General features: G+C 41.0%; 1 protein-coding gene across 1 annotated transcript; it reads left to right on the top strand.

Annotated features, from left to right (window-relative positions):
* Nucleotides 1-7,437: 7,437 nt before the first annotated feature.
* LOC137351747 (perilipin-3-like) lies at nucleotides 7,438-22,771 on the top strand. The gene is made up of 8 exons (XM_068016536.1): nucleotides 7,438-7,544; nucleotides 7,829-7,913; nucleotides 10,494-10,689; nucleotides 11,992-12,074; nucleotides 12,947-13,211; nucleotides 14,784-14,971; nucleotides 19,893-20,033; nucleotides 20,866-22,771. Exons 2-8 carry the CDS (start codon nucleotides 7,845-7,847, stop codon nucleotides 21,229-21,231), a joined length of 1,308 nt encoding a protein of 435 aa, XP_067872637.1. The 5' UTR covers nucleotides 7,438-7,544; nucleotides 7,829-7,844; the 3' UTR covers nucleotides 21,232-22,771.
* The last annotated feature ends 325 nt before the right edge of the window (nucleotides 22,772-23,096 follow it).

Here is a 23,096-nt window from a genome sequence, read left to right on the forward strand (position 1 = left end):
ATATATGTTTTTGTTAAAAATAAACATCCTGTGAAACATGAGTGTTCCTCCAACTCCACTGGAGTGACAATTACTGCCCTCCCCCACCCCTGTAGTCGATCCGATCCCTCCTCCCGAGACTTTCCTCAGGGCCGCTGCTAGTGAGGCAGGCATTCTCATATTGACATCTTCGCTCGGACAAGCTGCCTGAGGAGCCACGACCGTGCTGGAAGGGCTCACTGAATACGGTGAGTTGATGAGGACGGATGAACAATTTGCACTCATCCTCAGGCCTCTTGGTTCGGGTGTGCACTGATCGCACAGCGCTGACTTTTAGCCCAGAAACAGGCCCAGAATAATTTCCAGGCCCTTGTTCTAGTCATCAAGGCAAGGGTTCAAGTATTGGAGGCAATTAAAAGGAGAGTCATGAGCCTGTTCTTTGGTGTTAGAGATGTGAGTTATGAGGAAAAACTGGAGAACTTGGGCATTTTTGCCTTGAAAGGGACTAAAGGGACGGTGATAGTGTGGATACCAGATTGGCTAAGGGAGAGAAAGCAAAGAGTAGTGGTGAGTGGTTGTTTTTCAGACTGGAGGGAATTAGGTACCCAGGAGTCAGTATAGGTTCACTGCTTTTGTTTGATATATTAATGATTTGGACTTAGGTATACAGAGTATCATTTCAAATTTGCAGGTGACATAAACTCAGAAATGTAGTAAACAATTGGGAGGATAGTAGTAGACTTCCGGAGAATATAGACAGCCTGGTGAAATGAGTAGACAAATGGCGGATTAAATTTAATGCAAAAATGTATGAAGTCATACATTCTGGTGGGAAGAATGAGAAGCGGAAATATAAACTAAGTGATACAATTTTAAAGGGGGTGCAGGCAGATCAAGAGCTGGGGGTGTATGTACCCAAAGCTTTGAAGGAGGCAGGACAAGTTGAAAAGGCAATTAAAAAAGCATAGGTGATATTTGGCTTTATTAATGGAGGAATACAGGACACACATAGGAAGTTACGCTAAACCTTCATAAAAACATTGATTCGGCCTCATCTGGAGTATTGTGGCCAATTCTGGAAACCACACTTCAGGAAGAATATGAAAACATTAGAGAGGGTGCAGAGGAGATTTACTAGAATGGTACCAGGAATGAGGGACTTCAGTTATGTGGAGGGAGCGGAGAAGTTGGAGTTTTTCTCCTGAGAGCAGAGACGGTTAAGAGGAGATTTGCTACAGATGTTCAATATCATGAATAGTTTTGATAGAGTAAATAAGGAAAAACCATTTACAATGGCAAAATGGTCAGTAACTAGATGTAACTGCTTGAAGATTGTTACAACCAAGGCATAGAAACATAGAAAATAGGAGCAGGAGTAGGCCATACGGCCCTTCGGGCCTGCTCTGCCATTCAAAAAAGATCATGGCTGATCGTCTAATTCTGTACCCTGTTCCCACTTTCTCCCCAAATCCCTTGATCCCTTTGGCATTAAAAAATATATCTATCTCCTTCTTGAATATATTTAGTGGCTTGGCCTCCACTACCTTCCGCGGTAGAGAATTCCACAGGTTCACCACCCTCTGAGTGAAGAAATTTCTCCTCATCTTGGTTCCAAATGGCATACCCCATATCCTGAGACTGTGACCCCTGGTTCTGGATTCCCTGGTCATCAGAAACATCCTTCCTGCATCTAACCTGTCTAGTCCTGTTAGAATTTTATAGGTTTCTATGAGATCCCCTCTCATTCTTCTAAACTCTAGTGAATATAGGCCTAGTCGACCCAATCTCTCCTCATATGTCAATCCTGCCATCTGAGGAATCAGCCTAGTAAATCTTCTTTGCACTCCCTCCATGGCAAGAACATCCTTCCTCAGATAAGGAGTTCAAAACTGCACACAATACTCCAGATGTGGCTTCACCAAGGCCCTGTATAACTGCAGTAAGACACCCTTGCTCCTGTACTCAAATCTTCTTGCAATGAAGGCCAACATACCTTTCGCCTTCCTAACTGCTTGCTGCACCTGAATGCTTACTTTCAGTGACTGGTGTACAAGGACATTCAGGTCTTGTTGCACCTCCCCCTTTCCCAATCTAACACCATTCAGATAATAATCTGCCTTTCTGTTTTTATAACTGAAGTGGATAACCTCACATTCATCCACGTTATTCTGCAGCTGCCATGCATTTGTCTACTCATCCAACTTGTCCAAATCACATCGGAGCCTCTTTGCATCCTCCTCACAGCTCACATTCCCACCCCCCTCCTCCCCCCAGCTTTGTGTCGTAGGAGGAGTACACTGTTTATTCTAGTCCCACTTCTGCACAGGTCACAACATATATTTAAATTTTCCCACTTATTGATACAGTCAATCATATATTATATTTTTCCTAGAATAAAACACACCAACCAGGTTTCTTTAATATAAACTAAATTATCAGTTTATTATAAAACAAGTCTTAACCAGTAATGAAGTAAAGCATAAACACACAGACTGAAATATTAAAGTTCTCATTTTACCTTAGCCTCTCACACTCGCACACACATACACTGGTTAACCGGAAAAACAAAGGGATTTTTGTTTATAGAGCTCTATTACAGACAAAAAAACACGGACTGAATACTTGCTCATTCTTGAAGAAACAGCAGATGAGATATGTTGTGTTCCAAAAACTGGCATACAGTCTAGCCTCCGAGTACATGTAGATGGGTCACTAGGATCTTTTAGAACAGATCATTTCAGGTGGCATTGAGAATCAATTTAGCAGGCTTTTCTTGAAAGACAGAAGACAAGATGAGTTTGCACAGTGGACTTCTCAGGGTCTTTTAGAGAGGTACTAGAAAGCTGAGCTGGATTGTGGTCTTGTCTCCTGCCATGGGAATTCTGTTCTCTCCTTGGAAGTTCTCTCTCTCCTTGAAAGTTCTCTCCCTTTTTATACAGTTCAACCCTAACTCAAAACAATTCAAAAGTGAAACCGACAACAGGAGGTCAACCTTTTGATCTCCATCGATCTTGACCTGTCACTTCTTTATAAACAACTTCTTCAGCTGTCCAAAATTTTCTGTTGTTTATTGAGCTGGAAGTCAGGTGGTTTCCTGGAAAGGCTTGTTGTTGTTGCTGGAAGTCAGGTGGTTTCCCGGAAAGGCTTGTTTTCCTCACAAGGCCTCTCAGTGGCCTTCTTAAAAAACATTTCTAAGGACTGTTTTTCAAAGTCAAATGGCCTTTGCATGACCCCTTCTGAAAACTCCAAAGTTTAACATTTCTTCAATCTGTCAAAAATGAATCCTCAAAAAATATATTTAACAAAACATAGAGAGAGAGAGAGAGTCAGTATCAGCAGAGAGAGAGAGAGGGTCAGTATCAGCAGAGAGAGAGAGATACAGTCAGTATCGGCAGAGAGAGAGAGTCAGTATCGGCAGAAAGAGAGTCAGTATCAGCAGAGAGAAAGTTACAGAGAGAGTGAGAGAGAGAGTCAGTATCGGCACAGAAAGAGAGTATGCCATAGCATACAAGGCTACAGGCCAAGTGCTAGAAAATGGGATTAGAATAGTTAGGTACTTATTGGCCAGCACGGACACGATGGGCCGAAGGGCCTGCTTCTGTGCTGAATAACTCTATGAATCTATGGAGGCACTTTCATAACAAGATGATTAACAAAAGAGCCAGAGGTGACATGAAGCAACTTTTTTAACACATTTTTGTCGTCATTGGACTCAAGGGGCAAACTCTCCACTGGCTGGAGTCATACCCAGCACAAAAGGAGATGCTTGTGGTTATAGGAAGTCAATCATCTCAGCCCAAGGGCCTCACTGCAGGAGTTCCTCAAGACAGTATTCTAGGCCCAACCATCATCAATGACCTTCCCTCTATCAAGGTCAAGAGTGAGGGTATTCGCTGATGATTACATAGTGTTCTGTTCTATTCACAACTCCTCAGGTAATGAAGCAATCCATCCCGACATGAAGCAAGACCTGGACAACATTCAGACTTGGACTGATAAGTGACAAGTAACATTTCTGCCACACAAGTGCCCAGCAATGACCATTTCCAACAAGAGAGAGTCAAACCAATTCCCCTTGACATTCAACGGTATGACCATCACAGAATCCCCCAAACATCAACATCCTGAGGGTCACCCCACCCCCACCAGAAACTTAACTGGACCAGCCACATAAACATTATGTCTATAACAGCAGGTCAGAGGTTGGGAATTCTACGATGAGTAACTCACCTCCTGACTCTCCAAAACCTGTCCACCATTTACAAGGCACAAGTCAGGAGTGTGATGGAATACTCTCCACTTGCCTGGATGAGTGCAGCTCCAACAACACTCAAGAAGCACGACACCATCCAGGACAAAGAAGCCCACTTGATCGGCATCCCATTCATCATCTTAAACATTCAGTCCCTCCACTAGCAGCGCACAGTGGCTGCAGCGTGTACCATCTACAAGATGCACTTCAGCAACTCACCAAGAGTTCTTTGACAGCACTTTCCAAACCCACAACCTCCACCACCTAGAAGACCAAGGGCAGCACTCATATGGGAATACCAACATCTGCACGTTGCTCTCCAAGTCACATACTATCCTAACTTGGAAAATAGCATTGTTCCTTCATTATTGCTGGGTCAAAATCCTGGAACTCCCTACCTAACAGCACTGTGAAAGGACCGACACAACATGGACTGCAGTGGTTCACAAAGACAACTCACCACCACCTTCTCAAGGGCAATTAGGGATGAACAATAAATGCTGGCCTTGCCGCCGATGCCCACATCCTATAAACAAATAAAAAAAACAGCAATTTGGTATGATGTGGAATGCACTGTCTGAAAGGGTAGTGGAAGCAGATTCAATTCTAAATTTCAACAACAACATTATATTTATATCGTTCATTTAACATAATAAACTGCCCCAATGTGCTACGTAGGAGCATTATAAAATGAAGTATGATACCCAACCAAAAAGTAGCTATCAGGTCAGATGACCAAGAGCTTGGTCAAAGAGGTAGGTTTTAAGAAATGTCTTAAAGGAGGGAAGCGAGGTGGAGAGGCAGAGAGGTGGAGGGAGTGTGTTCCAGAGCTTGGGGTCGAGGCAACTGAAGACATGGCCACCAGTTGTAGCGATTAAAATCAGGGATGCACAAGAGGTCAGAATTAGAGGAGCGCAGATATCTTGGAGGGTTGTGGGGCTGGCTGAGGTTACAGAGATAGGGAGGGGACGAGGCCATGGAGGGATTTGAAAACAAGATGTTGCTTGACCAGGAGCCAATGTAGGTCAGCAAATACACAGGGGTTATAGGGGAACAGGACTTGATGCAAGTTAAGGCACAGGTAGCAGAGATTTGGATGATCTCAAGTTTACGGAGAGTAGAATGTGGGAGACCATCCAGGATTGCTGTAGGAACTAAAGGGTTAACAACTGCCATGTTTAATCTGTTGGATGAATCTATGCAAGCTATAGCCTGATACAATTCACATGAGGCGTTATGTTTTAAAGTAGAATGATTTTAAGTGATGTTGCGGTTATGCTTGGGACTAGTTATACCTTGTATATGTAGCAATGTACTATATTAAAATTAAGTTATGGACCTTGTGTTTGGAATCATCTTGTTATGTGAAATGTATATTTGTATGCTGTACTGGAGAGATGGTGGAAGATGGTGTCTAGTGTAACAACAATAGCAGAAATGGCTTGGCTATGAGACAGGATGTCTTGATAACTAACAACCTTACTACATTTCAATTAAGACAGACTCAGTCACAATAAATGATAGACTTGTAGGCCTCATGAGGATGGAAATGCAAGTAAAGATATTCAGAGGCCATTCATGACTGGAATGTTGAAGGGGATAGCAAACATTCCTCATTGTGTGACAATGACTTAGGCCATCAAGCTATCTGCAGAGACAATGTATGGAAGGTGAGGTCATATCTGGCCAATCTAACTATTATAAACTAATCAAGAAGAGACAATGTGTAGAAGGTGAAGTCATGCCTGACCAATTGAAAGGGTTAAGGTGGAATGTAACCTAATAAGCAATGAAGGAACCCTCAGATGCGGCATAAATGAAAGCTGCTGAGAGACATCGGGGCACACAAATTCAAAGAGACCAATTTACAGTCAACAGAACACCTTGAGAGAGAAGACTGCAACATAGCAGCTTGGGAAGCAAGAACCGAGGATGCTCTGCTGTATAATTACTGCCATTGGTTAAGTATTGCTTGTATATTCTTGCTGTGCTTAGTAAACTCTCTATCTTGATTTAAGAGTACCAGAGTCTGTACCTTGTGGGTCAAAGGCTAGTCAATGTCCCTTCCAAACACACAAAAATCTGACATTGCATTGGAATAGTCAAGTCTAGCAGTAATGAAGGCATGAATGAGGGTTTCAGCAGCAGATGAGCTGAGACAGGGGTGAAGTCGTGTAATGTTACAGAGGTGGAAATAGACAGTCTTAGTGATGGCACAAATATGAGGTCAGAAGCTCATTTCGGGGTCAAATGTGACACCAAGGTTGCAAAATTCTGGCTTAATCTCAGACTGTTGCCAGGGAGAGGGATGGAGTCGGTAGTTAGGGAACAGAGTTTGAAGTGGGGACTGAAAACAATGGCTTCAGTCTTCCCAATATTTAATTGAAAGAAATTTCTGTTCATCCAGTTCTGGATGTCAGATAAGCAATCTGATAATTTAGCAACAGCGGAGGAGTCGAGAGAAGTGGTGATGAGATAGAGCTGGGTGTCGCCAGCATACATGTGAAAACTAATACTATGCTTTCAGATGATGTTGCTGAGGGGCAGCATGCAGATGAGAAATAGGAGGGAGCCAAAGATAGATCCTTGGGGACGCCTTTGCAAGTGATACTCTGGCTATGATTAGATAGATAAGAATGGAACCAGGTGAGTACAGTCCCACCCAGCTGGAAGACAGCAGAGAAGCATTGGAGGAGGAGGATGTGGTCAACCACGTCAAAGGCTGCAGACAGGTAAAGAAGGATGAGGAGAGATAGTTAGTTACCTTTGTCACTGTCACATAGTGTGTCATTTGTGACTTTGTTAAGAGTTGTTTCATTACTGTCTTAGGGGTGGAAACCTGATTGCAGGGATTCAAACATGGAGTTCCTGGAAAGATGGAAATGGATTTGGGTAGTGGGGATGAACAAAGTTAAATGGCCTTCCACGTCCACAACTAACTTCTGAGATTTTGCTCCATCTTGTAGAAGGTGCTATAAGCATTAGTGTTTTGGTACACTACAGTCTTTGTGTGTTTATCTTAATCTGGCGAATTCTTCCAGTCAATTCGAAGTCATTCCCTGCAATCTGTCACGTTGGATTTGCACTCAACCCTGGAACATGATTGACATGAACCAAGACACGCCTCTGCACTCTTTGATTGGTTGGTACCTTATTACATTTCATTTTTTCAGTGCCGATTGCTCAGATCTGTTGTCAGTCATTAAGTGTGCCCCACCCGGAGAATGTCTGGTTATTTAAATTCACCGCTGGGGGCTGGTCTCTAAATTGTGTGGCGAGAGTGAAGATTAGTGCAGTTTGTTAAGATAAGTTGGTAAGTTCACAAACTTTTTTTTTGCCTGTTTGTTTTGTAGGTTTCAGTTCGCTGCAACTTTTACAGACTTTTAAACTTTTTATCGAAGAGTTTGTGGGATTTCGCCCAGCTTTCGTAAACGAACTAATCTCGTTACTGTAAAAGTTTTCCTGATTCTGCCCCAGTCGCTGTTTTCACTTAATGAAAAGTGTTTTTTTTTTTTGTGCGGCACTATCCCACCCTCGGCAGTTACCGGATAGCTAATAGTTAGGTCGGCTGATTTGATCCCAATTTATCTCCACCAGACTTTTCCGATTTGTCATGGCGTCAGAAGTGGCCGAAAACGTTGAAGTCTCCAACCTAACTGAGCACCAGGAGAGCGGAGAACAGGTACCTTTACCCACTAGCTGTGGAAGAAAGTGTCTATTTCTAACTTTCTGATCTAGTAATCTGTAGACTGTCAACTAACTACTGCAATCGAAGTGGTGGCCTGGAGAAATCTTGCCGTAATGATATATTGGCACGAGTCCAGGGCCAACAGTCCAGGAACTGCTTTCTGTTGTACTGGGAAATGTTAGTCACTGACTCAATCACTTGTGACATTTGACCTAATTTAGTAATGTGCAATAAATTAACTTTCACTATCTTGAAATGAAACTACAAATTTCGTAGTATTTATGGGACATCTGCTTCAACGCCAAAACTAATTTTAAGGGTGTAAACAGTAAATTTAGAGTCTTTTCTCCTACTTCAGAGGCACTTGGCCTTTTAGTTCTGCTTTTTCCCCTCCACTACTGAGACACAAAACTTTCATTTCTTAAGTATTGTCTAATGCTTCAGAGACATGTGCCTGGGGGTACATGTGCATAGATCTTTGAAGGTGGCAGGACATAGAGAGTCAACAAAGCATGTGAGACCTTGGGCTTCATAAATAGGGGCGTTGAGTACAAAAGCAGGCAAATTATGTGAAATTTTTTTTTATAAAGCTGCAACTAGAATGTTGCACCATTTTGTTCACCTTCTTTAGGGAGGAGATTTACCAAAATGGTTCCAGGGATAAGGCATTTTTAGCTACAAGGCCAAGTTGGTATTGGTTCCCTTGGAACAAAGGAGGTTAAAGGGAGATCTGATAGGTGTACATCTATTATGACTAGGTTAGATGAGGCAGACCTGAAAAGCTGTTCCCATTAGTTGATGCTACAAGGACTAGGTGACAAAGTAACCTTTTGGGTTAGGGATACACAGGGGGATATGAGGCAGAACTTTTTTTTTATACAGCAAGTGATAATCACTGAACACTCCCTCTATGACAGTAGTGGAAGTGAAGCTGGTTAGTAATCCCAAAGGGAAATTGAATGGGTATTTGAGGGAAATAAAACTTGCAGGGGGATAGGACTGACTGGATTGCTCTATAGAGCTGCCATAGACCTGATGGGCTGAATGGCCTCCTTCTGTGCCACTAAGGCTGACTCTACGATGACCTTTTTTTTTAAAAAAGGTGGGAGAAGGATTTCAGAAAATATCATGACAGGGCTGCAATACCTGAGTGATATAACAAAAATAAGCTGTCACCTGTACTTATGGTGAGAAGCACGTAGGCATGTCAGGCTCGGTCTTGCTGAGTCTCGAGCCCTGGCAGGTCTTTCAGACTGCCTTGGATATGATCTTGCATAAGATACTTGTGACAAAAGTCAGGGTCCAATGTCCAAATAGGTAGTAAGTTGGCCACAAAACAATAGGTTAAAGTTCTTACTTTTTCAAGATAGGAAATGACTTACTGAGTTTACATGTTCACAATCAACCTAAATGATTTGGAGGTGTGGCATAAAATTGCAGACCAGAAAATTGAAGCTTGTAACTAATAATGCAAAGGAATACACAATAATACAAGAAGGCAAAATGGCTGGATAATGGAAAGTTCAATTAAATGCACCAAACTGTACAGTTTGAACTATAGGAGCAGGAATTAAAAAGGCCACTAGAAAGAAAAATTTAGATCTGGAATAGATGCACAAATTCCTTTTTTTTTTACTTAAAAGGACTTTCTCTGACTAATGAAGTACTGGCTTTTAGAGGAATAGAAAAGCAGATCTCTTCAAAGTGTGCTTCAGTGCCTTGAATTTGATATTCTTGCCTCAATTTTTTTTTTTGGCTAGAAAGAGAAGATGGCAGCTTGACTTTAGGCATGACCCTAGTAGTCGATATGCAAGCTTTCATTTCCTACAGTTTTAAATCCATTGCCCTGGCAGTGTATGAAATCAGATTGAACAGGCACTTTTGGTGTTTTTCACTTAGGCACCAGCTAGCCCACTATGCTGCTGTGTAAAAATGGCAACTGTAGCTTACTTTAATCAACAATCTGATTAGTGAGTTCAGCTTTGAAGTTGAAGCATCAGGTGTTTTCATGGGAATCAAATTGGGAGTAGTATGATATCTGCTTGTATTGTAGGCTATTTGGGGATTAGATTAGAGATACAGCACTGAAACAGGCCCTTCGGCCCACCGAGTCTGTGCCGACCATCAGCCACCCATTTATACGAATCCTACACTAATCCCATATTCCTACCAAACATCCCCACCTGTCCCTATATTTCCCTGCCACCTACCTATACTAGTGACAATTTATAATGGCCAATTTACCTATCAACCTGCAAGTCTTTTGGCTTGTGGGAGGAAACCGGAGCACCCGGAGAAAACCCACGGGTATACAGCTGTGTTGGAGACATGTGATGCATAATCTACTAGAAAGTAGAAATGTACAGAAGCCTTCATACTAACATCTGGACTGATTTGTGAAAATCCTGGAATATTTCTTTAGGATAGTTGCTCTTTCATGATAAGTGTTCCCTTGCAACAATATTCAAGGCTGCTTTAAAAGTCTGTGTATTGAGGAATGTTTCCTTTTGTCCCTTGACCTTTGCACAGTAATTCACTTCAATGATCTGGTAATTCCATGATTTTGTGTTTCAGAATGTGGTGAACAGGGTGACTAGCCTGCCTCTTGTGAGCTCAGCCTATGACATGGTATCAGCTGTATACAACAGCACCAAGGAGAACCACCCATATGTGAAGACTGTCTGTGATATGGCAGAGCAGGGAGTGAAGACCATCTCTGCTGTGGCTGCCAGTGGTGCCAAACCAATTATAGACAAGCTGGAGCCTCAAAGTAAGATTGGAGTATACATCAGCTAATTGGAATTGGTGAACTTTGAATTAAAAATTGCCTCATTTTTTTTTAATAGCTTTAGGACCCTCTGGATATAAACCCTTTTTTTAAATAAAATGTAACTTTGTTCAAACCTGTCTATTGAACTGATGAAGGCTAAATTTTATACCCAGCAATAATAAAATAGAACCAGAATTTTTCCAGGTAACTACAAATTATATTGCTTTCCATGCATTGGGAGCACTCTTTAGCTCCTTCAAAACAATCCTATGGCAACAATTAGTTGCTGCATGATTAAGTTGAAAGATTCTAACTCTGCCACATGGTTCCACCTTGGGTTTGTTAATTCCCCACTAACACCAGAAGGTGTTCTAAATGGTTTAGATTGACATTCTGCCTGCCCCTTGGTGTACAGTGGGGTGGGAAGTCAAAACCCCTAGATTTGAGTGCACAATCTTGGTTGAGACCAGTGCAGTTGTGCAAGCATGCTGCACTGTCTTGTAGATGGTGTAGTGGGGCTGCATCTGCCCTATTGGGATGTAAAATATCCCATGGTACTTTATTGTGGGGTGGGGAAAATGCAAGAGTTATCCTGGGGTCTTGGCTAATTATCCCTCAACTAACATCACAAATTAACCATTTATCTTCATGTTTGGGGAGGCTTGCAGTGTGCAACTAAAACATTTGGCTGCCAATATGTCTCATCTGTTAAGCCACTCATTGAGTAGAATCTGTTCAACTTGCATCTTGATGGGTACAATGCATTAGCAGGATTATTATTTCAACTGCAGTGTAAATTGCAACATAATTTGGCCCAGCTCCAGATTATTCATTGCATACCAATTTGTTACAATGTCACTGGATGTTGGCCAGTAGCCTACTAAATGTGAACTTTCTTCTAAATACAAGTGATTAGAATTATAGATTTGATGCATGGAGGTTAGGACTGTAGTTTCTGATCTTTAGTTTTCCTGTCTGGAGTGACAGAGCAAACAGCACTGGGTCATTGCCATGATTGTGGATATTAACTATTGGCTCAGTACTGGGGGGGGGAAAAATGTGCAACTACTTTCAAATGCGTTTTCAATATGCTACTAAAGCATGTTAAAGCTTCATGACTACCATTTTGATTCTTAACTAAAGCTTAAACTGGGTAAAATAAGGTGCTTTGCCTCAAGTTCAGTCCTTCAGTAAATGTTTTTGGCTGAAATTAAAATTTGAGAATGAGCCAGTTGAATAATGTGTGCACTTTACAATTGTTTGTCTCTAAGCAAAGGTTCTGTTTTTTTTTGTGTGCATTAGTTTCAGCAGCTAACGAATATGCCTGTATAGGCTTGGATAAACTGGAAGAGAAGCTTCCAATTCTCCAACAGACCACACCCCAGGTAAGGAAATCTGCCAAGTGACCCTGCAGATGGCAGTCTTCGGAAAGATTGTAGCATGGCTATTAGAACACAGGACTTTGTTCCATTTGACTCCTCCTTTTCTGTAATGACTAATAAAGCCACTAAGTTGCAAGTTCTGACTCTATATATTTAAATGATTAAGATGCTTGATATGTGGATATTGTCCAGTTGTCCTGGATGTGCTGAACTAAATTAAAGCCCATCTTTGATTTTCTTTTTCCTAATGACTACTTTTGTCTTCCATCCAAATTGAAGCCTTATAATTGGCTGTAATAGCTGATTTTATTACAGTAGGTGCCCACTTCTTACTATCTCTGAACAGTTCATTATGACTTTTTCAGTCAATCTAAAGCTCAGCAGAGATTGGATTAGACATTCCACTTATCAGTTACATGTGAATGTGCACTGACTTGTAAAATTGAGGCATCCTCCTGTTTGGATCAGGAAGCTGAAGTGACACATAGCTCAGAGTAGCAGTCTTGCCTCAGTCAAATTGTAGATTCTAAGCCTGCACATAATCTAGGCAACAGTCCAATGCTGTCTTTCAGTTGAGATGTCCAACAGACAGGCCCTGTCTCTTTCCCCCTCTCCTCGTAATTTTTTTTTTTGTTAATCTCCAGGTGCTATTTGGCTGAGGGATAAATATCTCCTTTCAAATGTCAGTTAATTGGTTATTAACAATCTAATTGTTGAGCCTTGGCTATAAAGCACTTTTGGGACATCCTGAAGTGAAAGGTGCTATGCAATTCTCCTAGACAAAAAACACAAGGTCTCCTCTCATACTGAATGTTTATACTGACTCTGCGCTCGATTTGATTTGTCTTGTGTGCTGAGTTGTCTTCTCTTTATAGGTTGTTGCTGATACCAGAGAGCTGGTTTCATCCACCATAACAGGAGCCAAAGATGCAGTCTCCAACACAGTGACTGGTGTAGTGGACATGGCCAAGGGGGCAGTGCATGGTGGCATTGAAAAAACCAAGACTGTGATGGTTGAAGGAGTTAACACTGTCATGGCATCCAGAGTAGGCCAGATGGTGACTACTGGTGTGGACAGTGCACTCAATAAATCTGAAGAGATGGTTGATCACTATCTTCCTATGACTGAGGAAGAACTGGGTAAGTAAGAAATTACTTATTTTCCTACCTGTACTTGTCTAGGATGCTTTTGTATCTGTTTCAGTGGTCCTAAACATCAAGTTGTGCACATCTACTTGAAGTGATGTTTATGGCCTCCTGGCATAGCTCTGACTTTGAGGGAATTGTACTTGTGGCCAAGAGCACAAGACTGAGTATAGGAAGCTTGAAGCTACAACCATGTGCTTGACTTGGTGTAATCCACCTTCAATTAAGTTACTTTCAAACTAAAAATGCAGATTTGATATTCCATTGTAAACTGGTTATGGCTGAAAATATTGATCTAATTGGAGGGATATGGGGCCCAGAACTAAAGTGTAACACCAAACTTGAATGTAAAGGCTATTTTAATTTGCATTGGATTTGGACATTGCTGGCAAGGTCAGCACTAGGGTGTTTGAGTCACCTTAAATCACTGCAGTCCATGATGGTGTACTCAGTTTTAAGAGTTTGACCATGGAACAGTGATATACTTCCAAGTCAGATGTGTGTAGGGAGACTGAAGGTTGTAGTCCCATGTGCCTTTTGGCCTTGTTCTTCTCTGCACTACAGTTCCGATTTGGAACATTCTATCAAAGCTTGGCAAGTTGCTGCAGTACATCATGTAGATGGTACCTCAGCCACTCTACCAGTGGTAGATGGGGTGCCACATCCAAGCAGGCTGGCTTGTGGAACTGTACTCACTTTGGTATGTGGAGAGTACTTTATCATTCCTGACCTTGTAAATATGGTGGCAACACTTTTTAGGGAGTCAGGAATTGAGTTACTTGCCACTATGTCCAGCCTCTGACATTCTGCTCTAGCCACAGCTGTGGCTGGTCCAGTTAGTTTCTAATCCATGGTAATTGACTCCAGATATTTGGGGGGTGGTGGGGATGTTTGGCAATAACTAAATGTCAAGGGAAAGTAGTTACTTTTTTTTGAGATGTTTGAGTGGCAAGTAACATTTGCAACACATTAGCCCAAGCCTGAATGTTGCCCAGATCTTGCAGCATGCAGGCCCAGAATTCTTTTTCTGGGGTTGTAAATGCACTTCAGTTCCAACATCCCCACTTCTGACACTTGTTTAATGGCAGGAAGGTCACAACTAAAACAGCTAGAATTGGGCCTAGACCACTGTCCTGAGGAACACCACCTGCCCTAATTGTCTGGGGCTGAGATAATTAGTCTCCAACAGCCACAACTATCTTGTGCAAGTATGACTGCAGCCAACAGAAGCTCCCCTAACTTCCAAACTTAAATGTTTACTAAGGCTCTTTGAAATGACTGTCCAATGCTGCTTTGTCAAGGGCAGTCACTTGCCTCTGGAATTCAGCTCTTGTCTGTATTTTGACCAAGCCTGTAATCAGGTCTTGGAGCTGAGTGGTCTTTAACAAATGCAAACTAAGCATCAGTGAGCACTCAATAATACCTTTCATCACTGCTAATTGAAAATGGACAAGCTGGTTATGTTTGTCATGGCCCATGTCCACAAAACATTTCCACTTTGGATAGATGAATAAATATGTATACCCAGAAATGACAGCCTTGATTTTTAAACCCTCCTTGTTTCAGCAAAACTCTCAGCTTCATGTGAAGGCTGTGAGGTGGCCCCAGCACAACCACAGAGTTACTATGTTCGTTTGGGATCGTTGTCTTCAAAAGTGCGTCATAGAGCATATGAGCACTCTACATCCAAGTTGCAGAAGGCCAGGCAAAGCAGCCAAGACATCATGGCTCAGCTTCATAACACAATGGATCTGGTAAGAATACACTGCTGGGTAGTTTTGACATGGGCTGGATTCTATTCCTTTTTTAAGATGCTGTCAGACCAAAATGTGTAGCTCCAATACATCTTGACATGTTCTTGGTTATTTATGCCACATTGTCCACTTTTGTCTACTTCAATGTAATCAGTCACTACTTCTGTCAGCAGACTTGTGCCCTGCCCTCTATGATCCAGCGTATTCATTTTTGTTTCAGCCCAGTAGCTAGGTAAATGATGGTCTGACTTGAGGATCATGAAACTATTCTTTACCCCCTACTAGAAGCAAATGTGCTGCTCCTGATTTTCCTGTTTTAAATTAAAGGTTGGGTTTGAATCTGATTTTCATTGTGTGCAGAGATGGAACTCTGTTTGACAGTGGTAATGGGAATTACCAAGGTGCAACAGTAAATATATCTTGGCAATTGGATTTCAAAGAATTCAGTAAAGGATCCAAAATTGCATTAAACATCCTTAAATAGGAGAAAGGATACTAAAATCATCTGGATGGATTTTTAAGCAAATAAGACAGCTGAGACCTGTTGCCTGTGTTTTATATGGGATCTCAAACACTTTTTTGTATTGCGTAATCATTTGGGCAGAAATTGCTTCCAGTTGCTTAAACTTTGCTCCTAAGCTTGAATGGCATGAGTTAGTGCAAGGCATCCAAGAGGCTGTGGCCACCTTGCAGCTAGAGTTCGAGAATAGCAAGTTGGTGGCAGTCCAGGTTTAAAAAGGCAGGCAGTGCAGGAATTTGTCAAGATTGGCACTGAAACCAGTTTGTGCTGAAAGCAAAGGTGACTCCTTTATGTCTAGAGCACATCTACAGTACTGGTCCCAATTCCCAAGAGTTTAAGTGCTTCCTCCTACACCATATCACCTATACTGACTAGCTCATGGCTGAGTAGTCCTATGATGACTAGTATAGGATAAATTACTGCATTTCTACACTTTTGGCCCTGTGCACTGGTCATATGGGGGGGGGGGGGGAGAAAGGAAGAAGAGAGAAAGGAAAGTGAACAGCCAGATCTTTGGTTCCCACATGGCATTGAAAAAGGTTGGGGCCCTTCTGTCAGGAGTTTCTGTAGTTTATTTTATAAGGAGCTTGAGGAAATTGGAAGAGCAGGACTTCAAAGAGCAATCTAGATTACTCCTAGTGCCACATCCTAATGAGTATAGGAATGGTAGGCTTAGACAAACTAACGCATGGCTGAAGATGTGGTATAGTAGAAGGACTTCTGATTCTTGGGCATTGGGACAAGTTTCTAAAGCATGAGGGATCTGTTTATTACTCTAATAGATTTGGGACCAGTGTCCTCACAGGAAGGTTACTTGTACTGTGGAGGTTCTAAATTGATAAGGGTTTGGGCCCTGAGCTGAACAGATCTGGCTCAGGTGGATTAAATTCCAACAGTTTGGTGAGAAGCAATAATTGAACAAATAAGAAGCCTTCAGTTTTTATTTTGTTTGGATACAAACTCCTTCCCATGAAGGAGGAAGAGTATCTGAAGTCAAAGGTTACAATGAGACAAAGGCTGTTTAATTAAATCAGTACAAAGTCATTAAAGACAATAGTGTTTAGTGTGATTGCTCCTTTTGGATGTTCAAAAGGTGTCTAAAATCTATTAAATGGTATTAAAAGCAAATATTGGGTAAAAGTCAAAGCAGGGTGAATAGTTTTACAGGCTAGTGGGAAGTAATGTTCTCTAGGGGTTGGTATAGGGATCATTTTGTATTTAATGACCAGACTTTGGTATATGGCATAATTTTAAATGTGACCACTCTAATGTAGGATAGTAACAGACTTCAGGAGAATTTAGACTGGTGAAATAAATACACATGACAGCTGAATTTAATGCTGTGAAGTGATGCATTTCAGTAGGAAGAATGAGGCAATAAACTAAATGGTACAATTCCAAAGGGGTGGAGGAACTGAGACCTGGGGGTGTAATTACACAAATCTTTGAAGGTGGCATGATAACCTGAATGTTGAAGTCCTTGGTTAGAATTGAATGCAAAGTAAGGGAAGTTGTGGAATTTTTTTTTTTTTTACAAAGCACTAGTTACACCTCTGCTAGAATACAGTGTTCCATTTTGGGCACAACACATCAGGAAAGGTGTCAAGCCTTAGAGAGGGTACAGAGTTTTCCTAGAATAGTATCAATGAGGGACTTGTATTGTGGAGAATTTGGAGTTCTCCATCAGAAGAGAAGGTTGAGAGATTTGACCAGTGTCCAAAACCATTCATGTTCTTGCTAAGTAAATTGGGAAGAACTGTTTCCAATGGTAGCCTGTATCCAGCAATTCAAGGTGACTAGTTTTTAAAGAACTTTTTTAAAGCACAGCAAGTTATGATCTGGAAAGCATTGCCTGAACAGTTGTAAGCAAATTCAATTCCTTTCAAAAGGAATTAAATGAATAAGGAAAACTCCTCAGCACTGGGGAACCGAGCAGGACAGTGGTTAATTGGATAGCTTTACCAGAGGTGGCACCAGTATGGTGGCCCCTTTTGTGCTGTCATTCTATAGTATGCAATATATTTTTTTTCCCTTGCCACCCCCTAGTTGTTCCCTCCACAAAGGGAAAAAGTTTCTTCCTATCTACTGTTATGATCAACTGCTCCAGTCAAAGCCCCCAATCAAAATGATAGTGGTGGGACCAACACTTAATTCAATCCTGTTACTCCACAGATCGGCTAAGCATTTAAAACTTTACAAATTAAAAGACCCAGCCAAATTGTACCATCTATTAACCCCCAAATGAAGCTAACCAAACCAGGTGTCTTTAAATCAACAAATTACCTCTAATTAGCAGAACTAAATTCTTAAACACTGAAGAGATAAAGAACATTTAAAATAGTCCTTGCAAATTTACAGTCCAATGTTGCCTGAAGTCCCCACAGAATGTTGCTTTCCTTCTCCAGTGAATTTCAACAATTGATGACTTGCCAACACTTTCAGAGTCCATCTGACTTTAGAGTTTGTGATAAGATTCAGTCTAACTTCCCTTCCTTCAGCTTAAATTACCAGAGATCTCTGTTTTGGCTTGACTTTAGAATTTTGAGAATAATTAAACAGACTAAAATCCTCTTTCAGTTTAAATGGTTGAGAGCTCTTCAGGTGTCAACATCAGCTCTATCTGTTAAAACAAACCACCTTCAACTAAAAGCCAGTTCAAAACTGAATTATAACAAATGTATTGCATGAGACTTACTCCAATGGCTGTGTCTATGGTAATGACAATGCACCCTTTGAATCATAGTCTCCAAATGGCTGTTTCTAAGGCAATGAAAATGCACCTTCCTATAACTCCTGAAGCTTGCTGGTTCTTAAAGCAAGATATCTGTATTGCAAGTCTTAAAGGCAAACTGTATATTGTATTAAAAAAAAAAAGACCCATGACACTACCCTACTTATGCTTATTGACTCCTATACAAGGGGAAAATTTCTTATCTATGCCCCTCAAATTTTTTTTATACCTCAATCAGGTCTCCCCTCAGCCTTTTCCTTTTTTTCTAAGGAAAACAACCCTAGCCTATCCAGTCTCTTCATAGCTGAAATGCTCCAGCCCAGACAACATAGGGCAGCACAGTGATGCAGTGGTTAGCACTGCAGTCTCTCAGCTCCAGCAACTCTGGTTCAGTTCTGGGTACTGTCTGCAGGGTTTGCAAGTTCTTCCTGTGACTGTGTAGGTTTCTGCTGGATGCTCAGGTTTCCTCCCACAGCCAAAAACTTGCAGGTTGATGGGTAAATTGCCCCTAGTGTAGGTAGGGGAATTGAGGGGATGTGGTAGGAATATGGGATTAATGTAGGATTAGTATAAATGGGTGGTTGGTCAGCACAGACTTGGTGGGCCAAAGGGCCTGTTTCAGTGCTGTATCTCTAAATAAACTAAAGATAGTTTTGACTTTGGGTGATACAAGACAAATTTTGTTTTTTGTTTTTTAAATCAATTTGGCAAAGATCCAATTTTCACTATAGGTTAATTGTGATGGGTTCAAACTTGTCTTTAGCAGTATGTAAGTGTTTACAATCTTAAGGGGGTTAACTTGGTGAGGTCACCAACATGGCAGGAGCATTCTTGCCTTTAAATTCAAGCCTCCCTCCAGAGACTTCAGCATATAATTGAGGCTGACACTTCAATGCAGTACAAAGGGAGTGCTTTGCTGTCTTAGATGAGGTGCTAAAATTTTGGATGTATAAGGTCCCATATATCTTTCCTAGAGGAATTTTGGGATCTTAGTTGACATCTCTTGACCAACATTAAAACTGATTATCTATCTGGCCATTATTTCATTAGTCAGTTTTCAGTAGAAATTGGCTGTAGTTTCTTGCATGTACTTCAAGTGAAGTCACTAGTATTCATTGACATGTTCTAATGTCATGAAAGATGCTATAACATTTATTCTCACTCCAGCTAATGTGACCAAGGAACAAATTCATATGATGGAATAGTAGAAATAGTTGGAAGCCCATTTTTAACTAATGCTAGCCCTCTAACTCTCAAATAACTAAGAATATGATTGACTTGAAGCAGTGAACCACTTGACTTTCTCAACAAGCATGTTGCCATGGAAGGATTCTGCAGCCCTACTGTTATCAACAAGGGGTTTGTTATTTCTCCACTATGATTATGCAGAATATTACCTGCACTGAAATGTTCCACTTTTTTGAATTTGATTCAAGAAATTGGTGCTATCCCTTTTCTAACTCTACCCTGTATATTTAACTGGAGCTGACCTTAACTGTTCTAGGTTGCTCTAAAATCTTCATGTGTTTGCTAATGAGTTCAGATCTAAACTGAAATCATTTATACTTGAACTGAAATGTAGTTTAGAGAGTCTGCACTGGGAGCTGTTAATCTACCAGTTGGTTCACATTTTTCAGCATTTTATGACTCGCTTTTTTTTTTTTTTGCAGATTGAATTGACAAGGAAAGGAGTAGATTCAACAAATCGGAAGTTGCATGATGTTCAGGAGAAACTGCATCAGACCTGGATTGATTGGCAGAAGAAACAGCCAGAAGGTCAAGTTGAGGAAAAAGGAGCTCAGAAACCAGAGGCAAGAGCTCAAATTTAAATTAAATTTTTAATTGTTGGGGGTGGGGGAAAGAAAGTAAGAAGTCAGATGGGAGCACAGTGCAAGTAAGTATTGGGGATCTGTACCTTCTACTAAATGTTCAACTATCCAACAGAACTTCACTGCCAAGGAAGGGATACCAGTCCAGACTGAACACCTTTTGAATCCAAATGCCTACCAATGTGCAGTTCCCTACTGTGTTCTAGATAAATACCATCATTTCAGTGCTATTGTATTGTGCACAATTTTCTAACCTGACCGTAACAATGTGACTCTAGCCTAGGTGCCAGTACACAGACATGACATTGTAGCTCCCCATTTAATAGCAAGTTAGTCCCTGTAACAGCTATTTTCCTCATCTGTAACCAGCCTGGCAAATATTTAGAGCAGAGCCTAGTATGGTTATGAAGTCTGACTTGAGCTTTATATGTGCTGGGGTATATAGCCACTCTAGTATCCCCTGCTGAGAATAGGTTATTGTGTATCTCAAACTACTATTAAGCATGTGCTGTGGGGAGGTGATCATTTTACTTCAATGTTCTAGGAAATCAACTAGATGGTAATCACAAGTTAAATCATTCACCCTTTTTTCTTCTCCTCCAACCCCTTCCCACCAATTGCATGACTAGTCAGCTAATTCACCAAGGGTTACCAAGTGTCATACCACAATATACTGTTAATTCAATATTTTCTGCTGAAATTGTGGGTTAGATGTATTGCTCCAGTGAGGGTTACCTTGAATGGCTTTTGAAATGAGCCAAAAAGTGACCCAATTCTAATTTTTTTTTTTTTTTTTTTTTTTTTTGTATTGCAGCAGCTGGAATCCCAAACCCTAACCATGGCTCGCAGTCTCACCCAGCAACTGCAGACTACCTGCCTGACCGTGGTTTCAAATGTGCACGGCCTCCCTCAGCACATTCAAGACAAAGTACAACAGATCCGCAAAACAGCAGAGACCATTCACACCTCTTTCTCCTCTGTGCATTCCTTCGGTGATCTCTCAGGGCAGCTCCTGGCACAAAGCAGAGAGCAAATGCTGAAGATTCGGGAGTCCATGGATGGGGTGATGGACTATGTACTTCACAACACTCCCCTTAACTGGATGGTGGGTCCTTTTGCCGCACAACTGGCTAAGTGCCCTCAGTCAGAGGAGATTGCAATGGATAAAATTCAAGAATAGATTAAACTTGCCTATAACTATATATACTGTGAATGGTTGACTCACAGGGTTAGACTTGTATCTAATTTAGTATAGTTCAGTGAAGATTTAGCCCTATATGAAAGCTGACCTGTCCATGCATAAACAGTATTAACATTCATTTGATTTCAGTTGAGCAATTGCTGTACCCAGCAATCATTTCCTGTAAAAGCTGCCTTTTTCCTTTTGGATAATGCCATATTGTGCCCAAGTTGAATTTGTTGAACTAGACAAAGCTCCTTGCCTTAACCTTTTTCAATTAGACTATTAATTGCATTCACACATGCACTCTGAATTTGAAGGGATACCAGCCCTGATGACACCTGTTCAGTGAGAAGTTAAAACATTTCAGTGAATTAAAACTTGGAATACTGGCAAATTTCAAAAGTGGTTTCTTACTGGAATTTGGCAGAATTTACTGCAAAAAAAAAATTAAAATTCTATTCAAGCTTTTTACTCAGCCACAAAAGTTCTCCACCAATTCTGGCTTGCATATACCCAGTTTTACAGCCCAGCTAAAGATATGTGAAGATGTTGAACTGCCTTTGACATGTACTAAGTGAGAAATAGTGTGCATTCTGGTTAGCTCTCAAACTGGAATGTAAACAATTGTTTTCTCTAGCTACTGTTAAAGCATATTCATCTAGAATGTCTTGAGACTAAAGCAGAAGAAATGGTTTTGATGTGCCATTGTGTATGGTGTATCTTGCTATTTATAATTGCATGATCATTCTGTAATCTAATCATTTTTGCTATAACAACTTGATCAAGTATTGTACACTAATTAGCTGTAATTCATGCACCAATCTGACTTAATACCAGTCCAATAGCTAATGAGGAAAAGACATTGGCATGTAGTGTTTGTCTTTGGTGCAGCCTAGCTAGCATAACTTTGCTTCTGCCTTAGTGGTAAGAATGAGCAATGCTAATCTAGTTTACAGCAGGACCCAGCAAGTCAACTGCAACTCTATGGGTAAATATCTTTTTGGCCAAAAAAACAAACTTGCAAGGATTGAATCAAGGCTCTGTTAGCATAGGTAGTAATGCAAACTTTTTTCCTTATTTGCTCACTCTCTAGTTGTAAACTGCACTTTGCTTTCAGCACAGGCATTAGTCTCCACCCTGGACACTACACAATATGGCTGGAAAGAATTATTGTGCACAAAGGTTAAATTTTGTATTGAGTAACATTATGTAAAAGGACTTGACGTGCTTCTGGGGAAAACTAGTTTTTATTCCCATTATGACTTGAGTATCTAAAGTAGAATGAAAAGGGGGCTGGATTTTGTTCTTGGTAAAATAGATAGCATATGTAACCTTTCTAACTCTTTACTGGGGAACTTCAGTAACAAGTCACCCATGTTCAAATGCACTGTTCCAGTGACCTTTCACTTCTAACCATCCAGAAATTTTAGATCTCTTTCCTACTCGAGTAAGAGTAGCACATGAAGCTTTGAATGTTCAAGATTTGTGTAACTAATTGGAATTGACTTGCCTTCTCCAATAAAAATTTATAACTCTACCTCTGACTTTGTGAATGTGGAGTAACCTAAGCCAAAATGTAATTGTGAAGGCACATGCTCTGTTTAGGGCCAAACTGCACCATATGTGTGGACTTGTGGGGAGAGTCTCCTCCATTGTGCTCAATGTACTCATTCACTCACTTGAACATTGGCCTATTCTCCAACTGCTTGAGTCTACTCTTCCATTCATTTATCTCACAGCCACTTAACTTGCCATTTGTAAGGTGGATATGCAACTTTTTTCCTGTTTGTATATTGAAGGCTGAGGCTCCATTGTCTGGTGATACCTAGTCATTCTGGCATTTGAGTGCATATCCATTATCC

The sequence above is a fragment of the Heterodontus francisci genome, chromosome 36 (genome assembly GCF_036365525.1).
Source record: "Heterodontus francisci isolate sHetFra1 chromosome 36, sHetFra1.hap1, whole genome shotgun sequence".
NCBI lineage: Eukaryota > Metazoa > Chordata > Chondrichthyes > Heterodontiformes > Heterodontidae > Heterodontus > Heterodontus francisci.

Excerpts from the sequence above, each read along its gene's own strand:
- LOC137351747 (XM_068016536.1), top strand. The coding sequence starts at position 7,845 with ATGGCGTCAGAAGTGGCCGAAAACGTTGAAGTCTCCAACCTAACTGAG. Across the intron at positions 12,075-12,946 it reads TCCAACAGACCACACCCCAG|GTTGTTGCTGATACCAGAGA; the intron begins GTAAGGAAATCT and ends TTCTCTTTATAG. Across the intron at positions 13,212-14,783 it reads TATGACTGAGGAAGAACTGG|CAAAACTCTCAGCTTCATGT; the intron begins GTAAGTAAGAAA and ends TCCTTGTTTCAG.